At 33.9% G+C, this 27,620-nt stretch overlaps 3 protein-coding genes and 1 pseudogene across 4 annotated transcripts; 1 reads left to right on the forward strand and 3 right to left on the reverse strand.

Moving 5' to 3' along the window:
• Nucleotides 1–6,119: 6,119 nt before the first annotated feature.
• On the reverse strand, nt 6,120–8,138 carry LOC145595609 (spermidine hydroxycinnamoyl transferase-like; annotated as a pseudogene). Its single transcript, XR_014102979.1, has 2 exons — nt 7,161–8,138; nt 6,120–6,577 (listed from the first exon to the last, which is right to left on the reverse strand). The product of XR_014102979.1 is annotated as a spermidine hydroxycinnamoyl transferase-like (transcript).
• An 8,655-nt stretch (nt 8,139–16,793) lies between these two features.
• LOC145593969 (transcription factor SRM1-like) lies at nt 16,794–18,173 on the forward strand. Its single transcript, XM_081650324.1, has 3 exons — nt 16,794–17,119; nt 17,696–17,951; nt 18,042–18,173. Exons 1-3 carry the CDS (start codon nt 16,794–16,796, stop codon nt 18,171–18,173), a joined length of 714 nt encoding a protein of 237 aa, XP_081506450.1.
• A 643-nt stretch (nt 18,174–18,816) lies between these two features.
• Nucleotides 18,817–22,908, reverse strand: LOC145593970 (26S rRNA (cytosine-C(5))-methyltransferase NOP2B-like). The gene is made up of 16 exons (XM_081650325.1): nt 22,788–22,908; nt 22,167–22,438; nt 22,019–22,082; nt 21,766–21,902; nt 21,597–21,680; nt 21,432–21,506; nt 21,259–21,330; nt 21,095–21,168; nt 20,902–20,954; nt 20,509–20,618; nt 20,235–20,303; nt 20,068–20,142; nt 19,725–19,817; nt 19,561–19,646; nt 19,375–19,474; nt 18,817–19,220 (listed from the first exon to the last, which is right to left on the reverse strand). The coding sequence occupies exons 1-16, from the start codon at nt 22,906–22,908 to the stop codon at nt 19,071–19,073; spliced, it is 1,635 nt and encodes a 544-aa protein (XP_081506451.1). The 3' UTR covers nt 18,817–19,070.
• Nucleotides 22,909–24,370: 1,462 nt separating this feature from the next.
• LOC145593971 (beta-fructofuranosidase, insoluble isoenzyme CWINV3-like) lies at nt 24,371–27,087 on the reverse strand. The gene is made up of 7 exons (XM_081650326.1): nt 26,931–27,087; nt 26,745–26,753; nt 25,773–26,632; nt 25,376–25,534; nt 25,049–25,287; nt 24,862–24,952; nt 24,371–24,780 (listed from the first exon to the last, which is right to left on the reverse strand). Exons 1-7 carry the CDS (start codon nt 27,085–27,087, stop codon nt 24,565–24,567), a joined length of 1,731 nt encoding a protein of 576 aa, XP_081506452.1. The 3' UTR covers nt 24,371–24,564.
• Nucleotides 27,088–27,620: the final 533 nt, after the last annotated feature.

Here is a 27,620-nt window from a genome sequence, read left to right on the forward strand (position 1 = left end):
AATGAACATGTATTTTTTTTTTTTTTTTTTTTTTTTTTGTAAATTACAAAGTCATCCCAATAAAAGGTTATGATTAGTCAAAATCTAATGAATGGCTGAGATTTGATCTAGTATAATGGCTACAATTTTATTGTAGCCATTTGAAAACTATCCTTTAATTATGCCTACTCCTTTAATTTTCTTAAAAAAAAAAAAAAAGATAATCTGGTACAATTAAATGAATTACCACCGTTCAAAAATAAAATGAATTACAATATCATTTAAGAGAGATTCTCCGTAATTAAAAAGAGTTCAATTCTGTTTAGAAATTCAAAAACAAGTCAAAAAGCATTAATTGGATAAGAGTTTTGTTTGGAAATAAGGTGCGTGGACAATTGTACACGAAATATCAAAGATGGAGTATTGAACCAGATTTTGGGCCCTGGCTTTTGGGGGCCCTGTTATGTGTATGAGAAAGATCTTGGTCTAAGACGGGCCCAAATAAATTGAAAGAAAAATTCCTCTTGTCAGTGAAGGAAAAGAAGAAATCCTTGATACAAAAATTTTGTTAACAATCTGTAATTATAAACCATAAATTAGCGAACTTAATCATTAAAAAAATGGCAGATCGTGATAGAAATTATTGCTCAAATTTATTTTTGTGCGTGGTGGGATTAAAGTTGTGGTTCGTGGTCGTGATTTGCAGCGGAGGGAGTACAATATTAAAAGATCACAAAATATTTGCATGATATATGATATGCACGCAGTACCGCTGTGATATACAAGGAAGATAGTATCAAGGTACTCCGTATCATCTACAATAAGGGACTGCCGACTCCTCCATTGTGTATCATATTTTTTCTTGGATTTTGTTCATTAATAATAATATTATTAATAAAATAATACTCGTAATAATTTCATGTAAAGTAAATTGTATACATGTACATAGTTTTATTGTATTTATTAAATTTGTTGCTATTTCCTATAGAAAAAAGGAAAAATGGAAATAAATAATCTCACCTTTGCGTGGTCTGACAATAACAATCCCACCTTTTGATTATTACAATTTACAAGGCAATCCCACCTTTGTATATCATCTTCTTTTAACAAACCTTTTTACCAACAACCTGTTAAACAAGTTAAAATGTTATTTTTCATTATTTTAAAGCCACGTGTCGCATAATAATTGGTCAAAATAAAATAAAGTTTAAAACATAAAAAAAAATGTAATTTTTTTTATAGAAAAAGAAAAAGACCCACCACCACCAGCCACCCCCCAAACACCGTAACCCTAACCCTAGCCCCACCAAAAACCGGCCGGCTGCCTCCCTAAACCCCTGAAAATGGCCGGTCGGAACCCCCTAGTATTAAAAACCATCCCGCCAAACAAAACCCACCTCCGAAATCACCCCGAAAACATCATAACCACCACAGGCCAATTCCACCACCCCAAAAACCCCACCTAGCAGCCGTAAACCTGCGGAAACCCCTTCCAGACTGAGACGCCGGAAACCCGCCGAAAACACCACCCAATCGCCGCAAACCAGCCATAAGCTCCATCCCAGCAGCCGAAAACTCCATCCCACCTACCTAATGACCTCGAAAATCTCCACCCTAGCCTCGAAACCCCCCCCCCCCTAAACACCCTATAAACTCATCCCTGTTGCCGGCCGGCCATTTTCGAAGGTTGAGGAGGGTGGCCGGTCGGTTTTGGTGGTGGCTGGGGTAGGGGATAGGGTTTCACGGTGGGGGTTGGTGGCTGGGTTTTTTTTGGTTTTTTTTTTTTTTTCGTTTTCTGTTTTTTATTTTTGCTTTTTATATTAAAAAATGAAATAGACCTATTAAATTTTGACACGTGGCATATAACCTACAAAAAAGGTCACTAACAAGTCAGGGTCTGATAAAAGAATATGACATGCAAAGGTGGGATTATCTCGTAATAATCAAAAGTTGGGATTATTATTGTCAGACTACATAAAGGTGAGGTTATTTGTTTCCATTTTTCCTAGAAAAATAAAAATAAATTTGTTGCTATCCTTTGAATTGCGATGTATTCATCTTGGGGCAATATGTCAATAATAAATAATTGAATAATTGATAGTTGCATTCCAGGGCTGCCCCTCTCTTGCACCCAAAAAGAAAAAAAAAAAAATTTGATAGTTGCATGACACGGAGTACAAATTTGGATTTTGATCCGAATCGATTTTGCACATCACTATCACCACAACTTGGTAGGGTAATATTAACGCTAAGAATAATGGTTGGATTTTCAATAATTTATATTTTTTGTCAAAATTATCTGGATAGTATAGCTGGACATTATCTTGTTTTATCTTTGCATATGCATAAATCAAAATAGCATGCGTTTATATAATATCAAATGGTAAAAGCTTTTCTTTCCGATCCAGGAGATCCTGTGATCAATTCTCACTCCCCGTTCTTGTGGCAATCTCTAAACACACACACACAATATATATATATATATATATATATATATATATATATATATATATATGTATGTATATATATGTATGTATATATTATAACCTATGATACTTGCATGATTTCCTCTATTTACCGTTCCTTCTTTTTAAAGATTAGAGCCGCAAGTGAAGTCCCAAATCGCATGATCCACAAGTATGTATCAAATCTATATCCAATGATAGTCCAATACTAGTTTGACAAAATAAAAAGATGTCCCTTAATGGTGAACAATGACCGGCTAATTGAGAGAAATAGAAAGAGAAAAGTAAGGGCATATTTTGTTCCGCTTAATTCCAGTTTAGTTTATTTTCTAATTTCCTTCTCTCATAAATAATTCATTTCAACTCTATTCAGTTCAGTTCATTTCAGCCTCAATCAGTTCAGTGCAATTGTTTTCAGTAAATCGGTATAGGCCCTAAATACTAAGTTTATTAGTTTTTTACAAGAATCAATTATGTAATCTTATTATTACTATTACTAAGCTAATCTTTATTATAAATAAAATAGACAATTTTCGAGAGCAATCGTCGCGCCAAATAAGCAACGATATTATTTTAACCAATAAAAAAAATTAGAATTACATTGGAAAAATGACTTAATAATGATCAAACCACAAAAACAAGATAAGCTCACATTTTATCAAATAATCAAACTTCAAATATGATTTTTTTATTAATTCTTAACCACTTATTTATAAGCTAAACAATTAGTCTAAAATCGTGTAGAACAAATTCTAATCTAACTAGGAAACTAATTAACCCTAACTTATAAATATGATATTTAAAATTAAGGCTTAAAAAAAGCAAAAACATCTCAATACATTTGGTTGTTGGTTCAATCATAATAGGTATAAGGTATGGGTTTAGAATGACCAAATCCCATACCTTGTGTTTGTTTTTAGAAATTTCATTTTTCAAACCCATACCTCAAACTCTCAAGGTATGTGTTTTTGAAACCCAAGGGGGGAGATACCCATACCTTTAGGTTTAAAATTAAAAGAATAACTATTATTCCTACATAAAAACCAAACACATGAAATCATGTATTAAGTTCCAACCCCATACCATCCAAATTTCATTCCTCATTCCAAACTCATACCATTGTTTGAACCAAACGCCTAACACTTAAAAAAAAAAACATAAGGATCGGAGTAATAGAGATTCATGTATCTCACGGGTTTAAATCTTGTACTGTATAAAAGTGTGAAACCCACTCTCAAATTAAATAGAGCCAAACTTAAGTTTTGACTACTCATAGTTTCTAGCGCGTATGTGTCTCATATCATAGATAGGAATAATAAAAATCATTTAAAAGAATGGTTAATATGGACTGATAATTTTTCCATGTATATGATGGGGTCTTGCTAATTCGTGAAACACGATTCGTCAATGATGCCAAACATTATTCATATGGCCATATGGGGATGTACTCTTGGGTCTCTTGCTAATTCATGAAACACGATTCGTCAATGCCAAACATGATATTATGATTAAAAAGATCAATATATATTCTATGGACCTCCAAATGTGTTTTTTTCCCTTTCTAATAACTGGTCCTGCCCCCTCTTTTTTAAACGAAAATAATTGGTCCTCCCTTTGTGAAACACATTCCGTAAAATAAAAAAATACTTCCTCTTTCCTAAAGACACATTTCTAACATTTATTACCCACATAATAAAGAGAAATGAGTTTCTAATAAAAGGACGGAGGGAGTAAATAAATAAAACATTCAAAATTCAATAATGCTAGTGCTAGCTAAAGTAAGCCTTATTATCCTATACACTGGAATACGTAGTATTATAATAAATTAATAATGATGTAGGCATACTAGTTAGAGATTTTTTTATTAGCTAAGCCCTAGGAAGTCTTAGCAACTGTAGATCTGTTCACATTTACTTAATTTCAGTTTAGCTCCTAATTTCCTTCTCTCATAAAATATTTAATTTAGCTCAGTTTAGTTCAGTTCAGTTCAGCTCCAATCAGTTCAGTTTAGTTCAGCTCCAATCAGTTCAGTTCAGTTCAGCTTAGTTCGGTAAATGTGAACAGGCATGTGTCATTACAAAGCAAGTACATTTTGATGGATGTGTATTTCTATGATCATCGTATTTGTATCGAACACGCAATACACACTCGTATCCCTATAGGTACTAAGTACTTTGATATATATTTTAATTACTTCAATTTTTTTTAAAACAAACTCTGCTTCAAATTTATTATTAGGAAAAATTGCTCCCATTAATCTGAACTTTGCCTCGTCCGCCGAAAATAATCCCAACTTTCGTTTATTATCTATTGCACCCAACTTTAGGGGGTATTAATTTTCGTTGCACCCAACAGGTCATCTAACCTGATGTAGCAGGTCACCTAACCACGTGTCAGCGTATGATTGGCTTAAATTTTTTTTTAAAAAAAAACAAAAAAAAAATAAAAATAAAAACCCCACAAACCACCCCATACCCAGCAGCCGGCCACCACACCCCCACCCCCACCACGCCGGAAAATCACCCCCACCCTCGAAAAACCCCTCCCCTGCTGCCGGAAACCGCCGCCCAACCTTCCCCCTACCTCGAAACCCACCCCCGAAAACCATTCCCCCACCCCCGAAAACCCCTCCCTCACTCTCGGAAACCGCCGCTCAACCCTCCCCCTTCCCTCAAAACTCCCCCTTTCCCTTTCCCCACCCCCGAAAACCCCTCCCCCACCCCTATTTCCTCCGTCACTCCCCTCTCCCCCGCCGTTTTCCGACCAGAATCCCCTTCCCCTTCCCCTTCGTTTTCGCCGTTTCCCCCTCCCCGTCGTTTCCGCCCCCTTCCCCTTCATTTCCGACCCAAATCCGGCCTCCCTAGCTTCCCCGTCGTTTCCGCCCCCTTCCCCCACTGCCATTAACGGTGGCTGCCGTTAAGGGGTGGCTGGGTTTTTTTTTTTTTTTTAAATTTTGTTTTTTTTTTTAATTTTGTTTTATTTTTTTTTTAAATTTTGTTTTTTTTATAATTTTTTAATTTGACCGTTCATGTAGTGACACGTGTCCAAAAACAATGTAACACACAAATGTTGACCGGATTAACCGGTTGCAGGTAAGTTGGGTGCAACGAAAATTAATACCCCCCAAAGTTCGGTGCAATAGATAATAAACGAAAGTTGGGATTATTTTCGGCGGACGAGGCAAAGTTCAGATTAATGGGAGCAATTTTTCCTTTATTATATTGATGAACTTTTGAATAATTTGTTCGTCTTTTAAACATGTATAAAGTAAGATTTACTTATCAAATTTTACTAAATATTTCATATAACAAGTATATTTTTTGGAATTTATATATTATATATACTCAGTGCCATATATACTAAATTAGTCGTACCCATAAAACAAAAGAGATATTTATAAACAGATTCACGCAGTTATAATTATGAAAATACAAAAGGCAAATCCGTAAATTTTTTTACAAAGGAAGCAAAAAATAACTCTTAGATAGAAAACAAACACAATACAAATATTATCGATACAAGATACAAACCTCTCAAAAGTAAATTATGAAAGAACTTATTCATCTGAGCAAAATCCAGGAAATAAAAACATAATGCCGCATCCGTTAAGCATTAGTTATAATTTTGAAATATTTTATGTTTCACAAATTATACCTAAAGTTGTAACTTATAACTTAACGAATTCATTAAACATATCGGCTCACATAATACTAATGTATTCTTGAAACTTTAAATTAGGTTGCACGCACACTCTAACAACCACAGTTCCATCGTCTTTTTGAGTAATAAGAACATCACCATCGCTTGCATAAACTAAAGGAGGCCCCATATGAAACTCCTTTCCCCATCCAAAGTCGATGCCATAACCTCCAAGATTCAACCAACTCACAACCCCTACGGTTTGGTCGTCATCGAGTATCGAAAGACATTCAACTTTTCCTAGATCATCCATGAATTGATACTTGGTTAAACTCTCTTGATTCTTGAAGAACTTTATGTAATCCATCACATACTCATTATTCACCTTGCTCGTTTCTTCCCTTATCTTATTACAAGCATAGCTTAGAGGTTCCGAAATTAGGTCCTTCACGGTACTTGTTACCTCTACGTGAATCACACCATTTCCGAAGTAACTGTATTTCATAATCAAGATTAAAAACTGTTATAATGGTAGCTAATTTGCAAAAATAAATTGCATCTAATAGACAATACTTGACCTAAGGTGTCATGTTTTTACAGCGGTTGTTTGAAAAATGACTACTATATTATTTTAATGATATACAATATAATCATTTCATTTTTCCGCGTTGTAAAAGGACCACAATTAGTCTTTTAAATCTGCAATGCAGATACTTATAATTTTTTGAAAATTTTAATCCAGATACAATAAATATTTTCAAGAAGCTATAAAATAACAATAAAAATTACATAAATAAAACTAAAATTTCGATAAGTCAAAAAAATGTTGATGATAATATTTTACACAAAAAATAAAATAATATAATTAATTACTAAGAGATAAATAAGTCAATTATATGGTTACAAAAAAAAGTCAATTATATATGAACTAAATAATCATTATTAGAACATTATGATAATCATATTTCAAACGATTATTATTGTATCAAATGTTAATTAATCATTTATGAAACAAAAGAATGAAGTATTAAGTTGGAATTAATAAACTATAAAGAAGAGGATACCGAAGGTACGTACCTTGATGGTAATGGCGGATCCAAACGAGTTCGCGTATCAACGGAAACTACTAAGGTAGTTATGTCCTCATCGTCGAGCTCCCGCGCCTTGGTCATACATCTCCAAACATGAGAACTAATGGCTTCAAATCGACTATATGGACGCTTATAATTTCCATTTTCTATGGTTTTCTTATTATTATTATTAGCAACCTCTTTGAGCTTTTCAATTTCATCCTTTGTTAAAAATAATAAAGTAGGAGTAACCTTTTTATAAGTGTCAACCTTGTTATAATTATTAGTGTTATAACCCTTTTCGTTTACACAAAGCTGACTAAAAATGCTCAAGTTTTGGCCTTCTAAAACTTGTGCTTTTGTTGTGCACTCATGATCCACATTTCATCAGCTTGTAGGAGTCGACGGTCTAGCAAAGGTGGTTTCTCTAGTGGCTCGCCTCGAGCAAGCCTAGCCCATTCCTCGGTGAAATAGAATGCACTCTTCCCGTCTACAACTACGTGGGACATGCATATCCCTACACTAAGCCCGCCACAAGCAAACCTAGTGACTTGTACCGCAAGTACGGGGAGTTCTTGTATTGGTTTTTTATAGTAATCTAAATGAGGTTGTAGATATCGGAATTTTTCACTACAAGAGTATAAATCGCCTAAGTCGGCGATTTTCTCACTAGACTCAACCTCAATGAGCTCCGCGCCCATGCCATTACACTCAAGCTTGAGTCTTCGTCCCCCGACCCAACTCAACCGCCCGGCTAAAGGGTAAAATGGGACTAACACACGGCTTAAGGACTCTTTAAGGGTGTCAATTACTTTGTTGTTTGATGGATTTACCCATTTTTCTTGGGTTGGTTTATTATAGAAATATATATGTGATGAACTAGTAACTTCTGCTATTTGATCAAGTACTGAGAGAGGCATAATGCATTAATGCCTCTCCATGTTTCTTCAGCCGGTTTCACTATGTGCCTAGAGATTACTTTCATGGTAATATATTTTTTTCCCTCTTAATTTGTACTAATAAACTCGTTGATTCCATCTACTGGTATTTATAATACTCATGTTATGGTTTCATTGAGAAGGAGGGATATGGTAGTAGATAAGAGTCTTTCTTAGCTTCCGATTTCAGGGGACCCTATGATTGATTATCATAATTGGCTCTATATCAAAAAAAAAAAAAAAAAAAAAAAAAAAAAGAAGTGTGACAAGTATATTAAGGACGACAACCACATATAAATGAGAAAATGTGTTTTAACTTTTAAGTGAATAGAAATATACAGTATATTATACATATCATACAACCTGTAAATATGTAAAATACAAAATATGTAAAAAGAAAAATTGCCCGCAATAATCCCACCTTTGGGTTGTCCGCTAAAAATGATCCCACCCCACCTTTACCCCCAATTTGCTCCTAATGGTCCCAGGTAACCGGTTACCTGTTAATAATTTTTTTTTTAAAGTACACATGTCACCATACAATTTGTCTAAAATTTTAAATTAAAAAAATAAATTAAAAAGGGGGGACAGCCACCACCTCCACCAGCCCCAACAACCGCTTTTGATCGCCGAATTACAGCAGATTAGATCGGAGCTCGAGGCTAGGGAGAGTAACGGTCTGACGGAGGCCGATGTCATGGTGGGGAGACCGAACTTGAGCCAGGGAAAGGGGAGGGAGGCCGAATCGGGAAGGAGATGGTGTTTTCGAGGGTGGCGAGATGAATTTATGGGCTGGAAAAGGGACAAGGGAAAAGGAGAGGGCCGACAACGTGTTGGGGGAAGGGGAAGGGAAATCGGGATCGGGACGGGGAATGGTTTCAAAGGTGTTTGGTGGTTTAGGGGAGGGATGCGGTGGTCGACGCGTTCATGGGGAGGAGTACAACGGTCAGGGCCTGGGTTTTCGAGGGCGACGTTGCTTGGTTTCGTGAGGGAGGAGGCAGCTTGATGCTTCAGGCGAGGGGGTTCAGGCCAACGCGAGCCATGGGCAGCGGTGTCAGCGGCAGCGGGAAAGGCTTGGGTGGGTGGTGGTTTCATAAATAATTATTAATTAACTTTTTTCTTTTAATTTTTTTTAACTATTTTAATTTTTTTTTTATTTTTTTGATAAATCACAGGCTGACACGTGTCAAATAACTTGTTATAAACAAGTTACATGACATGTTGGGATCATTTAAAGCGGATTAGGAGTAAAGGTAAGATTATTTAAAATAATGCAAAGGTGGAATTATTTTTAGCGGACGGCCTAAAGGCTAAAGGTGGGATAATAATCATACGGAGTCAAGCATTTTGTATGGTCCATAATCTGAGTCGTAGTGTGCCTCTATTTCCATGTAAAAGCTGTTAAGAAACCCAAAAAGAAATGGACCAACATGTTGGGTTATCATTTTATCTTAGATTTAGTGTCAAATACTGCCATGTTTCATTGCTCATAGCCTCATTCAGTCATTCGTCATAGTGTCATACCCCTTTATATTTTCAAATTTTCAAAAGGCGTTATGGAAGGAAATTGAGTCAAAGTAAAGGCTTGTTTATCTATTACATTCTAAAAAGAGAAAATATAGTTTGCTTGAAAATGGCATATATACAGTAAATTGTTTTACATAAATTCCATCCATATCCTTTTTTTTTTTTTTCCACAAAATCTTCTAGAGATCAAATGTGAAAGTAACACTAAATAAATGCGTTGCAGGCCTTGCAGCGTTGGTAAATTTTTATTATCTTGTTTATTTTGGTATTGGATACATACTACTCTCATCATACGTTAATAAGTGTTAAACTTCTCCTTGTGTCAAATAAAAAGTGTTAAACTTCTCCTTAGAATGTATTCCAATTAATTGTTTGATCAATAAACACTTTAATTATTAATAAGTTTACATTATAAAAATTGAAAAATAATAATCTATTTATTGAAACGATTTCAATAAGTACAATGACTATATTTTTCGTTATGTATAAATAACAAATATTAGTCAAAATAGGTCAAGTGAATAGTGCAAAAAGAAATTATGAAGTATTAAATACGGAGGGAGTACATAATAAGTCTAATAACTAAATAAAACCCGTGCGATGCACGTTTTGTTTTATTTTTGTAAAAAAAGAATACAAAATTTTGTATGCGGCTGGCCACATGGTGCGGCAGGGGTTACTTGTATGGTGTTACCGTAGGTGTTACTTGTATTCTGGTGTTACTTGTATAGGTGTTACTGGTTTTGTCAGGGGTTACTTGTAGGTGTTACTTGTATTCTAGGGTTACTTGTATGGGTGTTACCGGTTTTTGTCAAGGCCTCAAGGGTTACTTGTAGGTGTTACTTGTATTCTGGGGTTACTTGTATGGGTGTTACCGGTTTTGGTCAGGAGTTACTTGTAGGGTGTTATTGGTTTGGTATGAGGTTTTGGTTTGGGGTTACTTGTAGGTGTAACTTAACTCATTCAAGTAATCCATACAAATAACCCCAGAATACAAGTAACACATACAAGTAACCCCAGAATACAAGTAACATTCTACAAGTAACACTTACAAGTAACTCCAGAAACAAGTAACCCAGAATACAAGTAACCCTTGCCGCACCATGTGGCCTGCCGCACTGAAAAAGCTCTGAAAAAGAAATACTCTGTATTTAGTACTCTCTATATATATGAAACATTATGTAATTTTATTCGTTTGTTATTTTAACTCCTTTTTTTAGTACTCCCTCCGTTTTTTATAGGATAAAGAGTAAAGATGAGATTGCGCAGAGATTTAGATTGTTTAATAAAAATAGGATGTTAGAGGGGTTAATAAGATTATTATTTTGTTGAATCATAAAGTGGTGTGAGAAGGAGTGAGAGATGATAAAGTAAAAAAAAAACAATGGGGATATTAGTGGGTAAAGATATATTATTAAATTGTAAAAGATTTCCAAAAATGGAACTTTAGCTTATATAAAAATTGGACGAAAATAGTAACTCAAGCTTATAAAAAAACGGAGGGAGTTTAATGGTATATATATTGTTCCCTCCATATTTTAATAGAGTAACTTTTGTATACCTCCGGTGTACAGTAATTTACTGTACTTCGGGGGTTACATTTATCAAATTTAGAGTCACTTTTACAACTTTTTGGGTATCTTTTATCAATAAAATATAAAAACTTCATAACTTTTATTTTTGTCAAGGTAACCTTTATTCATATTAGAGTAACTTTTGCTCATTTTAGGGTAACTTTATATTGTATATCCGATTTATTTAAAAGTTTGTCATTTTAATAAGTGTTCTATTTCTCCTTGGAAAAATTTTGACAAATAATATCTTTTATTATAAATAAGTGTAAATAATAACATTTGAAAGTTAATAATATACTCATTGAAACGATTCCAACAAGTACTCTACTGTTGCTAAACAAATAAATCAAAGAAAATCTCTTCAAAAAAATTAATGTAGATAATGCATGAAGCATAAAACAAAAAAATTAGGGTTTGTTTGGCATCGCTGTGGTTTTCTGTTTTTTGGTTTTTTGTTTTTTAAAAGTGTATTATATATGTCACATAATGAATCAAAAATATATAGACTTATAGTGGTTTTTGTTTAAAAAAATCCTAAGGGAAAACTAAATTTAATTGTGAGCCCTTGTGATTTGTAAGTAGATAGAATTGTGAATGTTATACAGTATGTATTATAGGATCGATTGTATTATTTATATGGTTAATTGATAGAGTTATGCTCCATAAGTCCATATAATTGAGTCTGCCTTCTTCTAATATGTTTGTATGATTAAGGCGGACTTTTGTTAATTTTATTGAATGACAGTCAATATTATAGTGACTTAAACAATTTTTTTTGGAGAACTTTCCCATTTAATTTAAGGGTTCTTTTTTTTTTTTTTTTTTTTGGAAGGAAAATTTAAGGGTAACTTTTAAATTGTAATGATTTTGATTATATTTTAACGTGTATTCCAAATGGATGCATGTTAGTTATAAGGCTAATAAGATCAAACTAATACATTATTTATTTAGTGTTTTAAAGGGTAAAATTTTTGGTAAATATACACGTAGTAAATTTAATATTATATAAGAAGCATAACTTAAAAAACTTTTAGGATAACTCTAACCTGTCTTTCAATAAGTTAATATAATGAAAGTTGGCCATATTCAAGAATGTGTGGAAGTTATTATTTTAAAATATATTGCACCCCATATAAACCTATTACAAGGTCGTTATTAATGCATGTTTTATATCATTAATACCTTAAATTTAATTACATATTAGTAAAAACAATTTTAAAAAAAGGGTGAATCAAATAAGATTACGCATGACTATTTTTCCAAAATTCAAATGCATTTATCACAAAAGGATTAAATGAGTGTGTATGATAAAAATTAGAAGATGATAGATATAGGTCGTCGTGACTTTTTTAAAATAATTTTATATTATACTAGGGCAGCTAACACACATCATATACAATTAGCCATATTCGAAAACAATTTTGGTTTGGCTTTTGTCTTAACTTAATTTATTGGCATCATTAATAATGAGGGACAATATATAAACAAATATTTTTTTTGATTCACTAAGCTGGAATGGATTGGTATAGATTATCATACTTGAGTCATTGAGTGGTACGGATTCTATATCCCATATTAATCTAAAGTTGTTTGGTTTAATTATGGGATGGATTCTCATACTTGAGTGGTAGTATGGATTATGAATCCTTGGAGGAGAGGTGAGTATGAGATTTTAAGAGAATGGGGTAGAGTTAGAATCCCCCAGATATGAGATTCATTCAATATAATACTTAAATAACCCAACCAAACAAATAAAATCATAGAATGAATTCTAAATCCATTCCAACCCATTCTAAGAAGTTCAACCAAACAACCCCTTAGAGGTATCAATATCCGCACACTATTCTTGAAAGTTAAAAAAGACATTTATCACATCATTAATGAGGGCAAAGAATTACATAAACATTTTAGTGGGTATAATCTAAATATTCTTAAGCTTTTCAAAATGTATGGATATAGAGTATAGTCAACTTAAGTATTTGAATGAACATAGTTACATAGGTGACCCAAAATATAAATAAAACAGGCTTTTTATTTTTAAGGAAGATTATGAGTAATAAATACCTCGTATTTTATACATATCATATTTAGACTCGCTCTTTGTACCACATATTATTTTAAGGCTCTGCATCCAAGCAATGATTTTTATTAATTAATATTAATGTTATTATTTACAATACGTCACATAAACTTTCAATTTAATCCAATCTAACTTAATTATTTGTAGGATTTATGTCAAATGGTAATTTTTTTTCTTCTTTTGAAATAGCTTGGTTGTCGATTAATATGATTAGATTTCTATTAGTTTTGGTAAAAATGATCCATAATAACACATACTATGCATTCTCTTTTAATACTTTTATTGTGCATGCACATACTTATTAATAACAACCTTAATAATTAGAAAATATATTAATAATTACTTTTTAATGCATATTAGATTTTTTTAAAATTAATACAATTTAAATATTTAATTTTAAAGTTGAAATTTTTGTTGATGATTACAGTTGGTTAATGCGTGCGTAGCATGCAGCGTGCATGTGTTGATGTTTGCTAAATGATGATTTATATTAAAACGTTTAAATCATTAATAAAAGGGAAAATACAATTTAATCTGCCAGATAAACGAATTTTTGTTAATCTGATGACATTTTTGTAAATATATTGAAAAAGCAGGGTCATTTATTACGTACTGTTCAAGTAATGTTCAATTACTGTTTGCTTTTTACTTTTACTGTTTAGTGAGGAAATTACACATGTACCCCTCAACTAGTACATGGAAAGACGCATATACCCCTCCATTGCTACTTGAAAAGATAATTATACCCCCAGATAAACAAATTCGTTAATCTGGGGAATTGACTGGGTCAGCTCTTAAAAAATCAAGATGGAGGATATAAATTATAAAATGTGTGTGAAGTCTTCCCTCCTACATCGTGATAATATATTCGTGATTTGATTTGTAAGTAAATTACAGAGCGAAATATATATATTTTTGGGCTCAAAAATGAGTTATAATGTTGTAGATCCTACTGTAAAATGTAAACATAATTTTCCCTAGGTTTGCTCATTTGGCGAGGCTGCATCTTTGTTATATTCTAACCATATAGAATTACATATAGGACCGTTAAAAACGAAATTTAAAGCCTACAAATTAAAGTTTTCCGTATCAAAAAGAGAATAAGAAAATAATACAAATGGTTAAGAAAGAGCTTCACAACATTTTTTAAAAAAACTAGGAAATTTTGTTTTTTTACCGCCTCACAAAAACACGAAAATCTCTTTTACTACCTCCCAAAAAAATGTATTACTTTACCACCAAATAAATTTCCAAACATTTGGTATTACCGCCACTTAACTGATTCCGTTTAGAAATCCGTTAAGTGGGCCCATAAAGCCACGTGTCGTGTTATTATTGGCCAAAAAAAGAAAAAAAAGTTAAAAAAAAATTAAAAATTAAAAAAATAAAAAAAACCTAAAACTACCTAGCCGCCACCACAGCGCCACCACCGCCCTCCCCCCAACCCACGACTGCCCCCCCGAACCTACCACCGACGGCACGGCTCCACCCCCTCCCTCTCCCTCTCCCAACCCACCTGAACGCCCCCTTCCCTCTCTCGCAACTGCAATCGACCCAAAAACTACCAACCCACAACCCTCAATGACCACGAATCCCCCCAAAACAGCCCCGATTCCGGCCACAAATGGCCGAAATCGGCCGGTTAAGGCCACTCAGCCCCAAAATTGGCCGATTTCAGCCATTTGTGGCCGAAATCGTGACCGTATTAGGGAAGGAGGGTTTTGGGTTTGGTGGTTTTTGGGGGCGATGCTGTTGCGGGAAAGGGAGGGGGAGGGTTCAGATGGGTTGGGGCTGGTGGTGCGACGTGGGTGGTGGTTTCGGGGAGGGTTGTGGTGAGTTGGGGGGAAGGCGGTGGTGGCGCTGTGGTCGTGGCTGGAGTAGTTTAAGGTTTTTTTGTTTTTTTTTTTTATTTTTATTTCTCTGTTTTTTTGAACAAATAAAATGATGACACGTGTTACTGTGGGCCACACTTAACGGGAATTTTGGATGAAAATCGTTAAGTGGTAGTAAAACCTATTTTCGTGTTTTTTATGAGGCAGTAAAGTAATATTTTTTTTTTTTGGAGGTGGTAAAAGGGATTTTCGTGTTTTTGTTAGACGGTAAAAAACAAAATTTCCAAAAAACTAAGTGGTATACGATCATTTTCAGGCTTGGATACTTGGTGTTTCCTAAGCTACATCGTATAATGTTAGTGTTCAACAGGGCTACCGGGCTTTCGTCTTTTCATTGAGGAAACTCTCTTGGCCTCTTTGATGCTCCAAGCATCCAGCTTTAATTTTTTGCTAAGGCTTCCTTCAATTGTTGAACTCAAACAATCTTGCTTCACAATGTACGTAATTTCTCTGTTTATCAATGGAAACTTTTAGTTTACCAAGTCACTTTAATGTCGTGGTATTGTATGAAATATAAGTTATTAGAGATTGTTTCATTTGTTTGAATTAATAAAGTTTATAATAAAGAGTTACAGCTGTACCCTCATTCCGCAAAAGAGAAAAAAAGAGGAAAAGGAAAAAGGACCAAAAAAAAAAAAAAAACTGGTTAATAAATAGACCGCCTGTATCAAATAGGTGGTCTCTTAGTTACTGTTATGTAGTTATAGCCTAGGCAGTAGGCACTGAATCAGCCTTCCCTTTTTTGTGATAACTTCAAAGAGATCGCCTATTTTAAAAACGGGTCTCTTAGACTCTTATTTTTTGAAGCCAGATTAGTATTTTCGATCAAAGAGACCTTGTTCCAAATACAGGTCTCTTAGATAATCTCTCTCTTTTTTTTTTTTCCAAAAACATATGTAGTTACTCAATATTACTCGTAAGACTTATTGTCGGAGAATGGGGTGTATCGTACACGCAAATACTAATACAAAGTAAAATTATTTATGATTTACAATTTAGTAAACTCAAAATTTAGCTAAGAAAATAATATTGCAATCCGCATATTATTTTGTAAATTTTTTATCGAACTTCATTTCGTACCCCCATTTCCCAAATCCTGAATCCGCCACTGAGCGCGGTTATTTGTCCTTTGAGCAAAAGCCCCCATGGCTTCCACATATTGATTTCTAAACAATTTCAGTTGCTAATTTTATTATCCTAATTTTAATATAGTATCTAATTTTATACTCGAAAGATTCTCCGAAAATCTATCTTATTAATTTTAATAATAAAAAATATTATCCTATGGAAGTATGGAATAGGAATACCTAGTACTCCGCGTGTATTATTTGTACATTGCACCTAAAAAAATATCTAGTTGTATTATATAAGATTTCAATTAGAGGTTTCCTACATATAATCAAACTATTATTCATATTCAAACTCTATATATATACACAAACTTTTTATCATATTAATCTAACTTATATTCTCCCCAATTTCTTCTACGTTTCTTTTAAATTCGAGGGAAAAAGGTTTCGTAAATTCTTTGTATTATACCCTAATACAGTATTAGGGTTTGAAGGGTTGATTTTGTTGTTTGTATAAAATTGACTAATTGGTCCACTAAATTATAATTAGCGAAAAATAATGGAATTACCATCATCATCATCATCATTGAGTAATTACAAAGAGTGGACTAAAGAGGAAAACAAGACATTTGAAATATGTGTAGCAAAAGAAGTCATTGACAACGAGCTCAACCCGTGGATTTCAATCGCTAAAATCCATCTCAAAGGCAAAAGATCACCGGATGAGGTTAAGAATCACTACAACAAGCTTGTGCACGACGTGAACGAGATCGAAAATGGCAGGGTATACATACCGAAGTACAAGGACGACAAGTATAATGGTCACAACAACTTCGTCCGCAAGAATACTAATACATATACTCAATGGTCTAAAGATGAACACAGGTACGTAATATATATAATTATTACAAGCATCAGTCAATCAATTTATACTAATCATTACATAATTTTGGTCATAATTTAACATCAATGTTTGATTATTTATGTTTTTGAGAAAGTAGGGTTTATTTTTTTTTTTTCATAAATATTTTTTGTTCTTGTTAAAATCTATTTAATTGTGTTATCCGTCAAATTATATTAACAAATTCTTTATAGATTTAACCTGTATTTGTAAAAAAAAATAGTGTCGTAAAGCCCTATATATCTTTTTATTACTTACTTTTGTCGTAAGACGGTCAATTTAAAGGACACTAACAATTTTGATCGATATAGCTTTAATATCTTTAAGGATAACTTTTAATTTGCATGTAATGAGTTTGATTGATTTTAAAAAGTGTAATTTCTAATGAATACGTGGTATGAAAGCTAATATAATTAATCTAATACATAATTTAATATAGAATTTGTGGGGTTTTTTTTTTTTTTTAATATTAAAAGTTCATTAAATATTTTGTGCATTCTTTGCACGTTATTAATTGACATCCCAAATACATAAATTCATTATTCTTGTAAATATTGTAGGTTATTTTTGATCGGTGAGAAGATTTATGGAGAAGGTTCTTGGAAATATATATCAAAGATGGTTGTGAAATCAAGGTCTGCAGTCCAAGTAGCTAGCCATGCCCAAAAGTTTAAACACAGGAAAATAAAACAAAAAAATACGAAGAGGGCTAGCATCCATGACATTACTACGGTTGATCACGCTACCGCGCTCGATTTCCGCCATAGAGGACTTATTTCTGAAGAAACTTATCAAAGTTATATGGAAAAACTTATAGTAACAAGTCAAGCATAATTCGGGTTTCAACACATGTAAATATATGTTGTTATAAGTCGAATGTGGTTCGAGAATGATCTCTTGGACTAGTGGTCCAGAGGTGTGAGGTTCGATTCTCATCAAGCACAAATCCCATCCCATACTCCTCTGGGCATTGTCAGTCAGGCTTCCGGTGATAGAAGCTCTCGGTTGGTCGAATTTGGTTTAGGCTTGGAATCTTGAATTGTCAATGATATTACTTTCCCAAATTCTTCCTAAAGTTTTCAGTTGACATGATTGATATACTAGCAATGTGTAGTACTCCGTATTAGATTAGCAATTTTATTTTATTTTTATACTATTAAATTCTTTATCTTTCTATCAATTGGTTGTTGGTGTAGTGGTGATTGAGACTACACTTGGTAGATCGAACCTGTGTTCGATCCCCCGCAACAACAATCGAGAGAGGATTGGAACCAGGTGGAATAAAAAAAATCCTTTATCTTAGGGTATAAGAAATAATTCTAAATCTGCGACAAATAATATCTAAATGATGTTTAACCTTAGAGTGTTAGTGTTAGACAAGGTGACCGGGCATTCGTCTTTTCATTAAGGAAACTCTCTTGGCCTCTTCATGCTCCAAGCAATCTTGCTTCCCTATGTAATTTCAATGTGTTTGGCAAGGGATGGATCTTTCTGTTTAGTGACTTCTTTTGTTTTCCAAGAATTTTTTATTAGTAACTAACACGCATTCGACGTAACATAGACTATATATTATACAGGAAACACAGCCTAGCTATTTAATAGCTTTACAAGCAGCAATGGAGCTCATTCAAACACCCAGCTCTGTTTCATTCCTCATTTCACTATTTTAGTGGGATGTTGCTTGAAATAATCTACAGTTTGAAGGATGTTCACTAGACAATCTTACAAGTTTCTTGTATGAAGTATAAGTTATTAGCAAATTGTTTAAATAGATCAAGTTTATAATGAAGAGTTGTGAACCAAAAAATATTGATCAGCATATAAAATTCTGATAAAATGGATTCTTCAAACAGCATGGTTCCTTGATGAGCAAAAGCTCTTTGCCCCCTGGCTTCCACAAATTGGTGCTTCGCGATTCAGTAACCATTCATTGTGCTAATTGCTAGAGGTATTCTTTTTCTTCGACGCCTTATCATTAACCCTCTTGCGTTTCTTACTTTTCTCTTCACTGGTTTCCTTAGTGTCATCCTGCTCTACGGTTTCAGGCACCTCAAAAGAACTTTGCGCGTTGTTAATTTTCTTTAGCTGCATAAGGGAAACATTATCAAACAAGAGAACCCACAGTTCAACACCACACATCCACATTTAATTTTGTAAAACAAAGATACATATTAGCACATGTTTGTAAAGACTGAACATGTATGATTAGTCTTAAACTATGTTCACAAAGAAGGTCTACCTTGGCCACATAAAAACCATCCAACTGGTGAACGTTTGGGTAGAACCGCCTTGTCATCTCCAAGGATGGATGAAACCTGTACTGTCTAAAGCGAGTATATCTGCAGAAACAAAGGGAGAGTTCAGAAATTGTTACAAAAACTATATGCAAGTATTTAACTCCCTACAGTTCAGAAATTAACATCACCCTTTCCTTATACGACCAAAATCAATTCCACATGGGACTAGCTTTACATTCCGGTGCTTCAAGGCATAGTCAATAACTGCTTCGTTCTGCAAGAATTCATAATTAGTATAGAGCTACTCAAACTACTTTCATATTTTTTTCTGAATTTTGTCTCTGTTACAAACCTCCATAACCATTATAGAGCACGTTGAATACACTATGTATCCTCCAGTTTTGGAATTTGCATCAACCAAATCAATAGCAGCCAGGAGAAGTTGCTGCAGTTACCATTGAACGCGTTAGTGTACATAAACTAGTGACAGAACTCAAAGGAAAAAAATATGGTTTAAGTGTCGGCTATGTTATTCTCTACATAAGGATGTAGGCATATGGTCCGATTTCTTAACAATTTCAGTTCCTTTTATTATTATTCATAATATGCAATGACACTTTTATGAAGGTGCTAATATCATACTCTATTTGGCATACATAAATTCATTGTTTACATACTAAATCACAGTTACACACCTTCTGCAAGTGTGCACACTTCTGGATTTCTTCAAAGCTTTTGGTCGATTTTACTGACTCATCTTTAGATATCACCTGGATGGACAGTAGACAAGGCAAATCATGTACTTGTATTAACATCAGAGAATCTATAATTAGCGATATCTGAACAAGTAAGCTGTAATTACCCCAGTACCGCTGCAAGGGGCATCCAATAGCACTTTATCACATGAATTATTTCCGAGCACTTGTGGGAGCTAAATGAAAAAGAGCCAGGTTGATTAGAAAGTTCAAATCAAAATAAATCATTGAATCGAATGATATAGTCTATAACAATCAGTTAAGTTAGGACCATAAAGTCAACTAATAGAGTGAAAAAATACAAGAGAAGAACACCCATAAATAATAATCTGAACAAAATTAAAAAAAAAATTTGCAAGTACAAGAATCAGACATTCAGACCTCTCTCCCATCATGGTTGATAACTACTGTGTTTGTAACCCCCATGCGGCTAATATTTGCTGACAAAGAATGGAGCCTCTGCTTCTTCATTTCATTAGCGAACACTAGTCCTGTATGTTAGGATATTTAGATATAAATTGTCGCAACCAAATTAAAGAAATTATACAGATAAAAGACAAGCTGCTATTTCATACGAGTACTAAGCTAGATATGATAATGAAAAGACAAAATCCTGAAAGCATAATAGTGATGAAATAGATAAACCAAAAAATAGCTTGGATTCCCACCTAAAACTCCTCTATAAAGTTGAGGTAAATGAATTAAGCAATCTTACAATAAATAAAGACAATACGAAACCACATCATATCAGCAAGAAAAGAAATATAAGCATACCAGTATTTTTCATGAGAGCAGCAATATAAGTGGTTTTCCCACCAGGTGCAGCCCTACAATAACAACAAGAACGACGACAAGGCATCACATTGGGGAAATGGGGAGTTTCATTACCATGTTCAACATTATCAAAAAAGGGGAAGACTTATTTATGAATTTCCATGTAAAAGATGAAGTATGAATGATCACTTACGCCATATCCACAACTTTCTCTTTCTCTTGTGGAGCTAAGGCCATCACTGGCAAAAAAGAATTTGCACTTTGAAGCTGCAGAAAGCAGATGCTGCCTCAATTGCTCGTAAATATAAATTTTAAACAAAAAGCACGCATAATGCACATTATAACTTGATATGTTACCATGTAATGACCAGCAAGATATTCTGGAGTGGCACCCATTGGCACTTGTGAATCATACACAACCAGCCCAACCTGTAAATCAGAGACAGACATCAATGTAACTTTGTAAAAATAAAGTGATCAGCTACAAAAATATCACCTCGTTTCCCACAAAACATGAATGCTAAATTTACCTTGGACCACTTGTTAACAGGTTCTAAGTTCATTCCTCTGTTTAAAAGAACATCAGCCAGGTCTCGTCTACGTGTCTACATCAAAAAGCACAGATTTTAAAAAAAGCCTTACACCATATGACCACTATGCTAGAAAGTTGAATCATGAGCTAGCACACTGCACACCTTCAAGGTGTTAGTTCTTATGCAGATAGGACGAGGCTTTTCAAAGGCTTCAATAAGGCTGAGTAAATCATCAACTGGAAACATCTGCTCAAGATGAACAATGATAAAGCTAAGCAAAGTACAACATAAATAAAAATCTAAATTCACATAAAATAAAGCCATATTGTACCTCCACCAACATCCCAATAAGGAACTCGTTGTAGCCATAGTACGAGGACAAGTCCATCTTCAGCCGGTTAATGTAAGTATTCCTCCCTGCCCCTTGATTTTGCCTCAAAGCCTTAAAGTTCGAAAGCACCTGAACAGCTAAAACCATTGAAATAAATATTGATCAAAAACAGCTTGATACAGAAAATGAAAGAAACCCGAATTTTTGAATGTAAACAAAGACTAATACATGGTACTAGTCTCGCTCAACATACTTTGTTTTATCCTCCTTTGAAAGCTTGGAAGATCAGGAGGTTGATTAGCCTCTTGTTTAAGCTCCTAAATTAGTAAAAGAAAGGCAATTAATTATACATGTAACAAAATGCACTTTACCAAAACAAGAAAATGAAGCACACAAAATACCTCTTCTGTTGGCAGTATAAATCCATCTGATTCTTCTTCTTGGATAATGTTGATGAGCCTTGACTCTTCACATGCTTCCCTTTCTTGCCTAGCTTGTTCCTCATCAATTGCCCTTGATCTTCTCACATTATCATCAGACTCATTATCCGAATCTAATTCTAACTCCAACTCAGAACCAGAACCCAAATCTGACCCTGAATTTCCCTCTACATCTAAATCTGAATCAAACTCAGAACTACAACCCAAGCACGACCCAGTATCCATTTTATTCCCTGCAAAATAGTGTTACATACTTAAGCACCATATACAACATGACAAACATTCCACGGTTGAAAGAGACAGAGCCATATATTGTTCCAAAACACTATATGTAATTCATATAAAACACGAAAAAAAAAAATAATAACTCAAACACGATTAATCCATAATTAGGCTGGGTTATTACATAATGCATGTGGCCAAACCATAATACAATATCAACCTCAATAGCGACTAAAAACCCAAACTGTTTTAGCAATATAACTAATAAAGTGACACAGTTTCAACTTTCAACAACAGAACAAGTATCGAAAAAAAATTGCAAGTTGAAAAGGCAATTGATGGAATTTGAACAAAAATTACCACAATGTCGTTGTTCTTCACCTGCAGCCACTAAGCAGCCATCACAACTCTGCATTTTCGTCTTGCTGATAGAGGAGAGAATGAAAGAACGATTAAAACTAATAATCGTAACATTGATCATTATTTACATGGCTAATAAAAAAAAATATTGTTTAACATGTTCGCGTGCATCAATAATCCATACAAACATAATATTCATCTCAACATGTGTCACATTAACAACCATGAAAACACGTACATTCTCAGCAACTGAATTGATCTCAACATGCGTAGCAAATTTGTAGTTCCTAGATTCTACAATTACATACAAATGATACTATGTTCACTTGTTCAGGCTTTCGATAACTAGTAGTCTAGTAAAGTTTGTGTAAACCCTTTCTTTCAATTTCTTAACAAGAAATCACATAATTTAAGTAGTATATTTCTCCTACAATTATTATAAAATCATTTAATATAGACTTCTAAGTAAAATTCTGTTTAAAAACCCCCTTAAACCCTTAAAAATATACAATCTTTAAATTCGTCACTAAAACAAGGATTATGTACATAATCCTGATAGTTTTTACACTTAAAAACCCCTAAAAACCACTTCAATTATCCTAAAATCAACATAGATGATATAAACAAAACTGAAAATTAAAAATTGATACTTGCTATGTTACTAAATTTGAAAATTTCACTTGGGATTCATGAAATAATTTCCAAATGCATAAAATGTTGAATTTTAGGGTTTCAAATCTAACATATGATTATCAATCAATAATAATAACGACATAAAATAAAACAAAAGAGAGAAAAAGAAAAGCAACTAACCTTTGGCGGCAAGAGATGGTGAATTGGTGATGGCACCAAAACAGGAGGAAGAAGAGAAAACGTGACAAAAATAAAACATAAGGGTAAAAAAAGGAAAGGAAAAGAAAAGAAAATAAAATAAAGAAGTTTTGCCAAGTTTTTTTTAAATAAAAAAAAATTAAAATTGTCTAATGGCACCTTTTAAACCACACTTTTTGTGGGTTTCATAGCTTAAATCATGTTTGGGTTATTTTCGGGTTTGGGTTGAGTTTGGTTTAAACTCAAATCATTAGTGTTGCGGATCCTACTATAACATATAAGCATTTATGTTAGTATACCTTTTTGCATAGGACCAATAGCCTATATATTACTCCCTCCGTCTTTTAATACTTTTGCTCTATTTTTTCATGCGCAGAGTTTTGGGAAAAATTGGAGAAAATAATAAAAGATATAGAGGCAATGGATTTACTAGAAGGTGAATTAGTGAAGAGAATCTAAAAGTAATAAAAATGGGTCCCACTAGTTGAGAAAAATGAATTAGATATTATAAAAGTTTTCCAAATAAGGAAATGAAACAAGTATTTTAAAAACGGCTGCAAAAGGATAGCGGAGTAAGTATTTAAAAACGGAGAGTGTAAATCAAAATTCGATATACAATTTTTTATACAACTTGTGATCGAATACAATTAGACCCTTAGACAAGAAAGTTGAAGCCTACAATATAGAGTTTTGTGCATCCAAATCACGGCATCAAAATGGGAATGGGAAAGAAATACAAGTGGTTAATTAAGAAAGAGTTTCACAGCAAATAAAAATTCCACAAAACCAAGTTGTATGATCATTTGCAGGCTAAAATACTTGTGTTTCCTAAGCTACATTGTAAAATTTAATACTCCCTCCGTCCCTTAATACAAAGCCTCTTTCTAGCATTTATTACTCACATAATAAAGAGAAAGAGACATATAATTTAGTGACAAAGGGAGTACTAGACAAGGCCGCCGGGCTTTCGTCTTTTCATGAAGGAAACTCTCTTGGCCTCTTTCATGCTCCAAGCACTCAGCTTTGAGATTTTTATGCTAAGGCTTCCTTTGTTGAACACAAACAATCTTGCTTCCTTGTCAACGGCTCTAGTCGGGTAGACCCTTGCTGTGATGCACGCCTTTCCTTCCCCTCCAAAACTTTCCAAAATCGAATGATCAATCTATAAAACAGAATTACAAAGAAAATATGAGTTACTTATTTGATAATACGAAATAAACAGAAATTTTAGTACACTACTTACCAAAGTTCTTAGAGAGATGTTCTCTTGAAGGGGATCGATGTCAACGAAAGCTCCAAAGCTAGTTTTATCAACCTCTTTACTCAAGGAGGATCTGTAAAACATGCAATTATATATTGTATGAAGAAAAAAACAGAGAATTTTAAAAGATTATGCAAGAAATTAGAGTTGTCTGATTATTGAAATCGACCTGCTTAAATCGTTACACATCAGGACTATGTGCCTACTATGACTCTTGAACACCCTGAAGAAAACTACAGTTTCTTCTGTTAAGTTGTTGGTTGCCAAAACTCGTAAGCCAAATGGTCCTAATTTGCCTTCTTCTGCTGCATTTTTCTGAGCACAGAGCAGCTGAGGATCAGTCCAACTAGGTTCCATCTGCTCGATATCTTCCAAGTTTGGCATTTCGAATGATACTTCTACATCAGCCTAACAACGAAAAGAAAAAGTCCATAAATCACTGCATAGCTGTTAAAAAGAACAAAGATTTGCTGTCATAATTTGCTATATGACTTACCTGTGCTGATGTGATGCCATCTACCTCAACCAATGATCCACTCTCGAGTTCTTTGCCTTGGATTTCTACTTTATCTTTACGAAGACTTTCAATCTCTTGGATAGGCCACTGCATTAGCTGCTTTCCACTAGTACTAAGCCATACTACTCGAGGTAAAGACTGCAAATTATAAATGATCTCATCCTCATTTGTGCTAAAGATAGAAATATGACAGCAAAAGAACTTGTGTTTGTGTTTGTTGATTCTGTTTAAACTATTTCACATCTGTTGTAACAACTTTCTATCTAATGTTCATTCACGACGAAGAATAACATCAAAGCAAAAATTTAAAGCGAAAAAAAGAACCAAATTTGCCAGGAAAGATTATAACTTCATAAATGTCAGTAGTGCATATTACCTGAAGCCCTGACCACCCTTTTTTCTTGTCATTTGCTCTGCCATCCGCCTCCAATATCCACCCCCACAATATTCGTCGTTTCTTCTCACCATCGAAAAATGTCTTGGAAGCATAATATTTACTTCCATAATCATATCTCCAATCAGTATTACCTTCCATGAAGTCAGTTGTATCTACCTCGAATTCATTTGTTTCGGCCTTATAGAAGCCTAGTACATAGTGATCATGATCAAGAAAACTTGCCTTAAGAACAAATTTGGTATTTTCCTTCATAAGATAGTTTTCTGCTCCATCTTTACTGTCAATGCTCACAGGATAAAAATCCGGACACTCCCACATTCCGGTTTTTGCTGATGAGTGTAGAGGCTTCTCACTTCTAGTCCAATTAACAAAATCTTTACTCTGGTACAAAAATGCCATTCCTCGACCATCTATCTTCCCGCCTATTAGTACTTGCCATGTACCATCAGCAGTCTGCCAAGCAGTTGTAGGATCTCTGAAATTGCTAGGATCAGTGTCACCATCTGTCGCGGCTATTACAGGATTATGAGGCGATTTCACCCATTCGGTCAGATGGGGATCAGAGGGGTCCTTGGGGAATGCCAAATTCTGTGACTGAAAATTCTGAGTGTCTGCACCAGTATAGAAAATGACAGGTCTTCCTCCTGGGAGTATGGTGATTGATCCGGAGTAGCAGCCGCCCAATTCATAAGGCTCGGTTGGATTAAGGGCATGTTCGAGATGAATCCAGTTGACTAGATCATGTGATATTGAATGACCCCATGTCATGTTCCCCCATATTGCAGAGTAAGGATTGTACTGATAGAACAGATGATAAACACCCTTATAGTATAATGGTCCTGTCATAAGCAAATTTTACATGCGAATCACACTCGTTCTTTTAAATGCAGAGAACATCTCAGTTTCACCACTTTGTGAAGTATAAGTAAGAAAAAAGAAAACAGGACATACCATTAGGATCTGTGAGTTCATTAGCCGCGATTCAACAATCCCCACCATCAATTACATACATATAAGAACATAGAAAAAACAGTAATAGGCTAAACATCAGATTGACAGCAGACATATAGTAGTATAATCATTCAAAACAACATTTAAGAATAACTTATAATGAAGTTCAGATTGATTAAGGCTTACCATTCATCCAATTCTTTTGAGGCTGAAAGTGGTAGGCTGTCCTGTAAGGCTGCTTCGTACCTGCAGACGCCTCATTCTGACTGACGCCGGTAGTTTGAACTCCATCAGAAACTGCAGCAAACAACAATAGTACAGCCAAAACAACAGGCATTGCCATCTTATTATGTACAATTAATTGTACATTCAAATAGCACAGCTAGTAGCTAGAATGTATGGTTACCAAGTACTGTATGTCAATTCTTAGGGTAGCTTAGATTAATTAAGTCAACTTGTTGCGTTTAATACACATTTAGAAATAAAATATTCTTGAGAGTAGTAATTGACAGATAAAGAAAATATAGAATTATATAATTAACCAATTTTCTAGAAATGAGCACATCTGCCTCATTGTCACGAAGACTAATTCAATTATAATTATCTTCAGATTATTTACATTCTAAATTAATGTAGTTGCTTAACATTATCCATATCTTATGGCATTGAGTTATTCAAGCCTTAAATATAGGGCATTTTATCTTTTCCTAAGATTTATAACTTGTAAATGTTGTAAAAAAAAAAAAAAAAAAAAAAAAAAAAAAAAAAAAAACATGTAATGCATTGAATATTTGATTATAGTAATGCTAATTATTATGTTATATAAGTGTATATCAAATCTTATAAGAACCCGCAGATGTGCAAAATATTAGAGAA

Source organism: Chenopodium album, chromosome 19 (genome assembly GCF_948465745.1).
Source record: "Chenopodium album chromosome 19, dcCheAlbu1.1, whole genome shotgun sequence".
Classification (NCBI taxonomy): Eukaryota; Viridiplantae; Streptophyta; class Magnoliopsida; order Caryophyllales; family Amaranthaceae; genus Chenopodium; species Chenopodium album.

Coding starts and splice junctions, on each gene's coding strand:
- LOC145593969 (XM_081650324.1), top strand. CDS start 16,794: ATGGAATTACCATCATCATCATCATCATTGAGTAATTACAAAGAGTGG. Junction 17,120..17,695: donor TGGTCTAAAGATGAACACAG/GTACGTAATATA, acceptor TAAATATTGTAG/GTTATTTTTGATCGGTGAGA. Junction 17,952..18,041: donor GTTATATGGAAAAACTTATA/GTAACAAGTCAA, acceptor CTCTTGGACTAG/TGGTCCAGAGGTGTGAGGTT.
- LOC145593971 (XM_081650326.1), bottom strand. CDS start 27,087: ATGGCAATGCCTGTTGTTTTGGCTGTACTATTGTTGTTTGCTGCAGTT. Junction 25,535..25,772: donor AAGGGTGGTCAGGGCTTCAG/GTAATATGCACT, acceptor TATAATTTGCAG/TCTTTACCTCGAGTAGTATG. Junction 25,288..25,375: donor ATGGCATCACATCAGCACAG/GTAAGTCATATA, acceptor TTTCGTTGTTAG/GCTGATGTAGAAGTATCATT.
- LOC145593970 (XM_081650325.1), bottom strand. CDS start 22,908: ATGATCAATGTTACGATTATTAGTTTTAATCGTTCTTTCATTCTCTCC. Junction 22,083..22,166: donor TTATACTGCCAACAGAAGAG/GTATTTTGTGTG, acceptor TTACTAATTTAG/GAGCTTAAACAAGAGGCTAA. Junction 21,169..21,258: donor ATCTTGCTGGTCATTACATG/GTAACATATCAA, acceptor TGCTTTCTGCAG/CTTCAAAGTGCAAATTCTTT.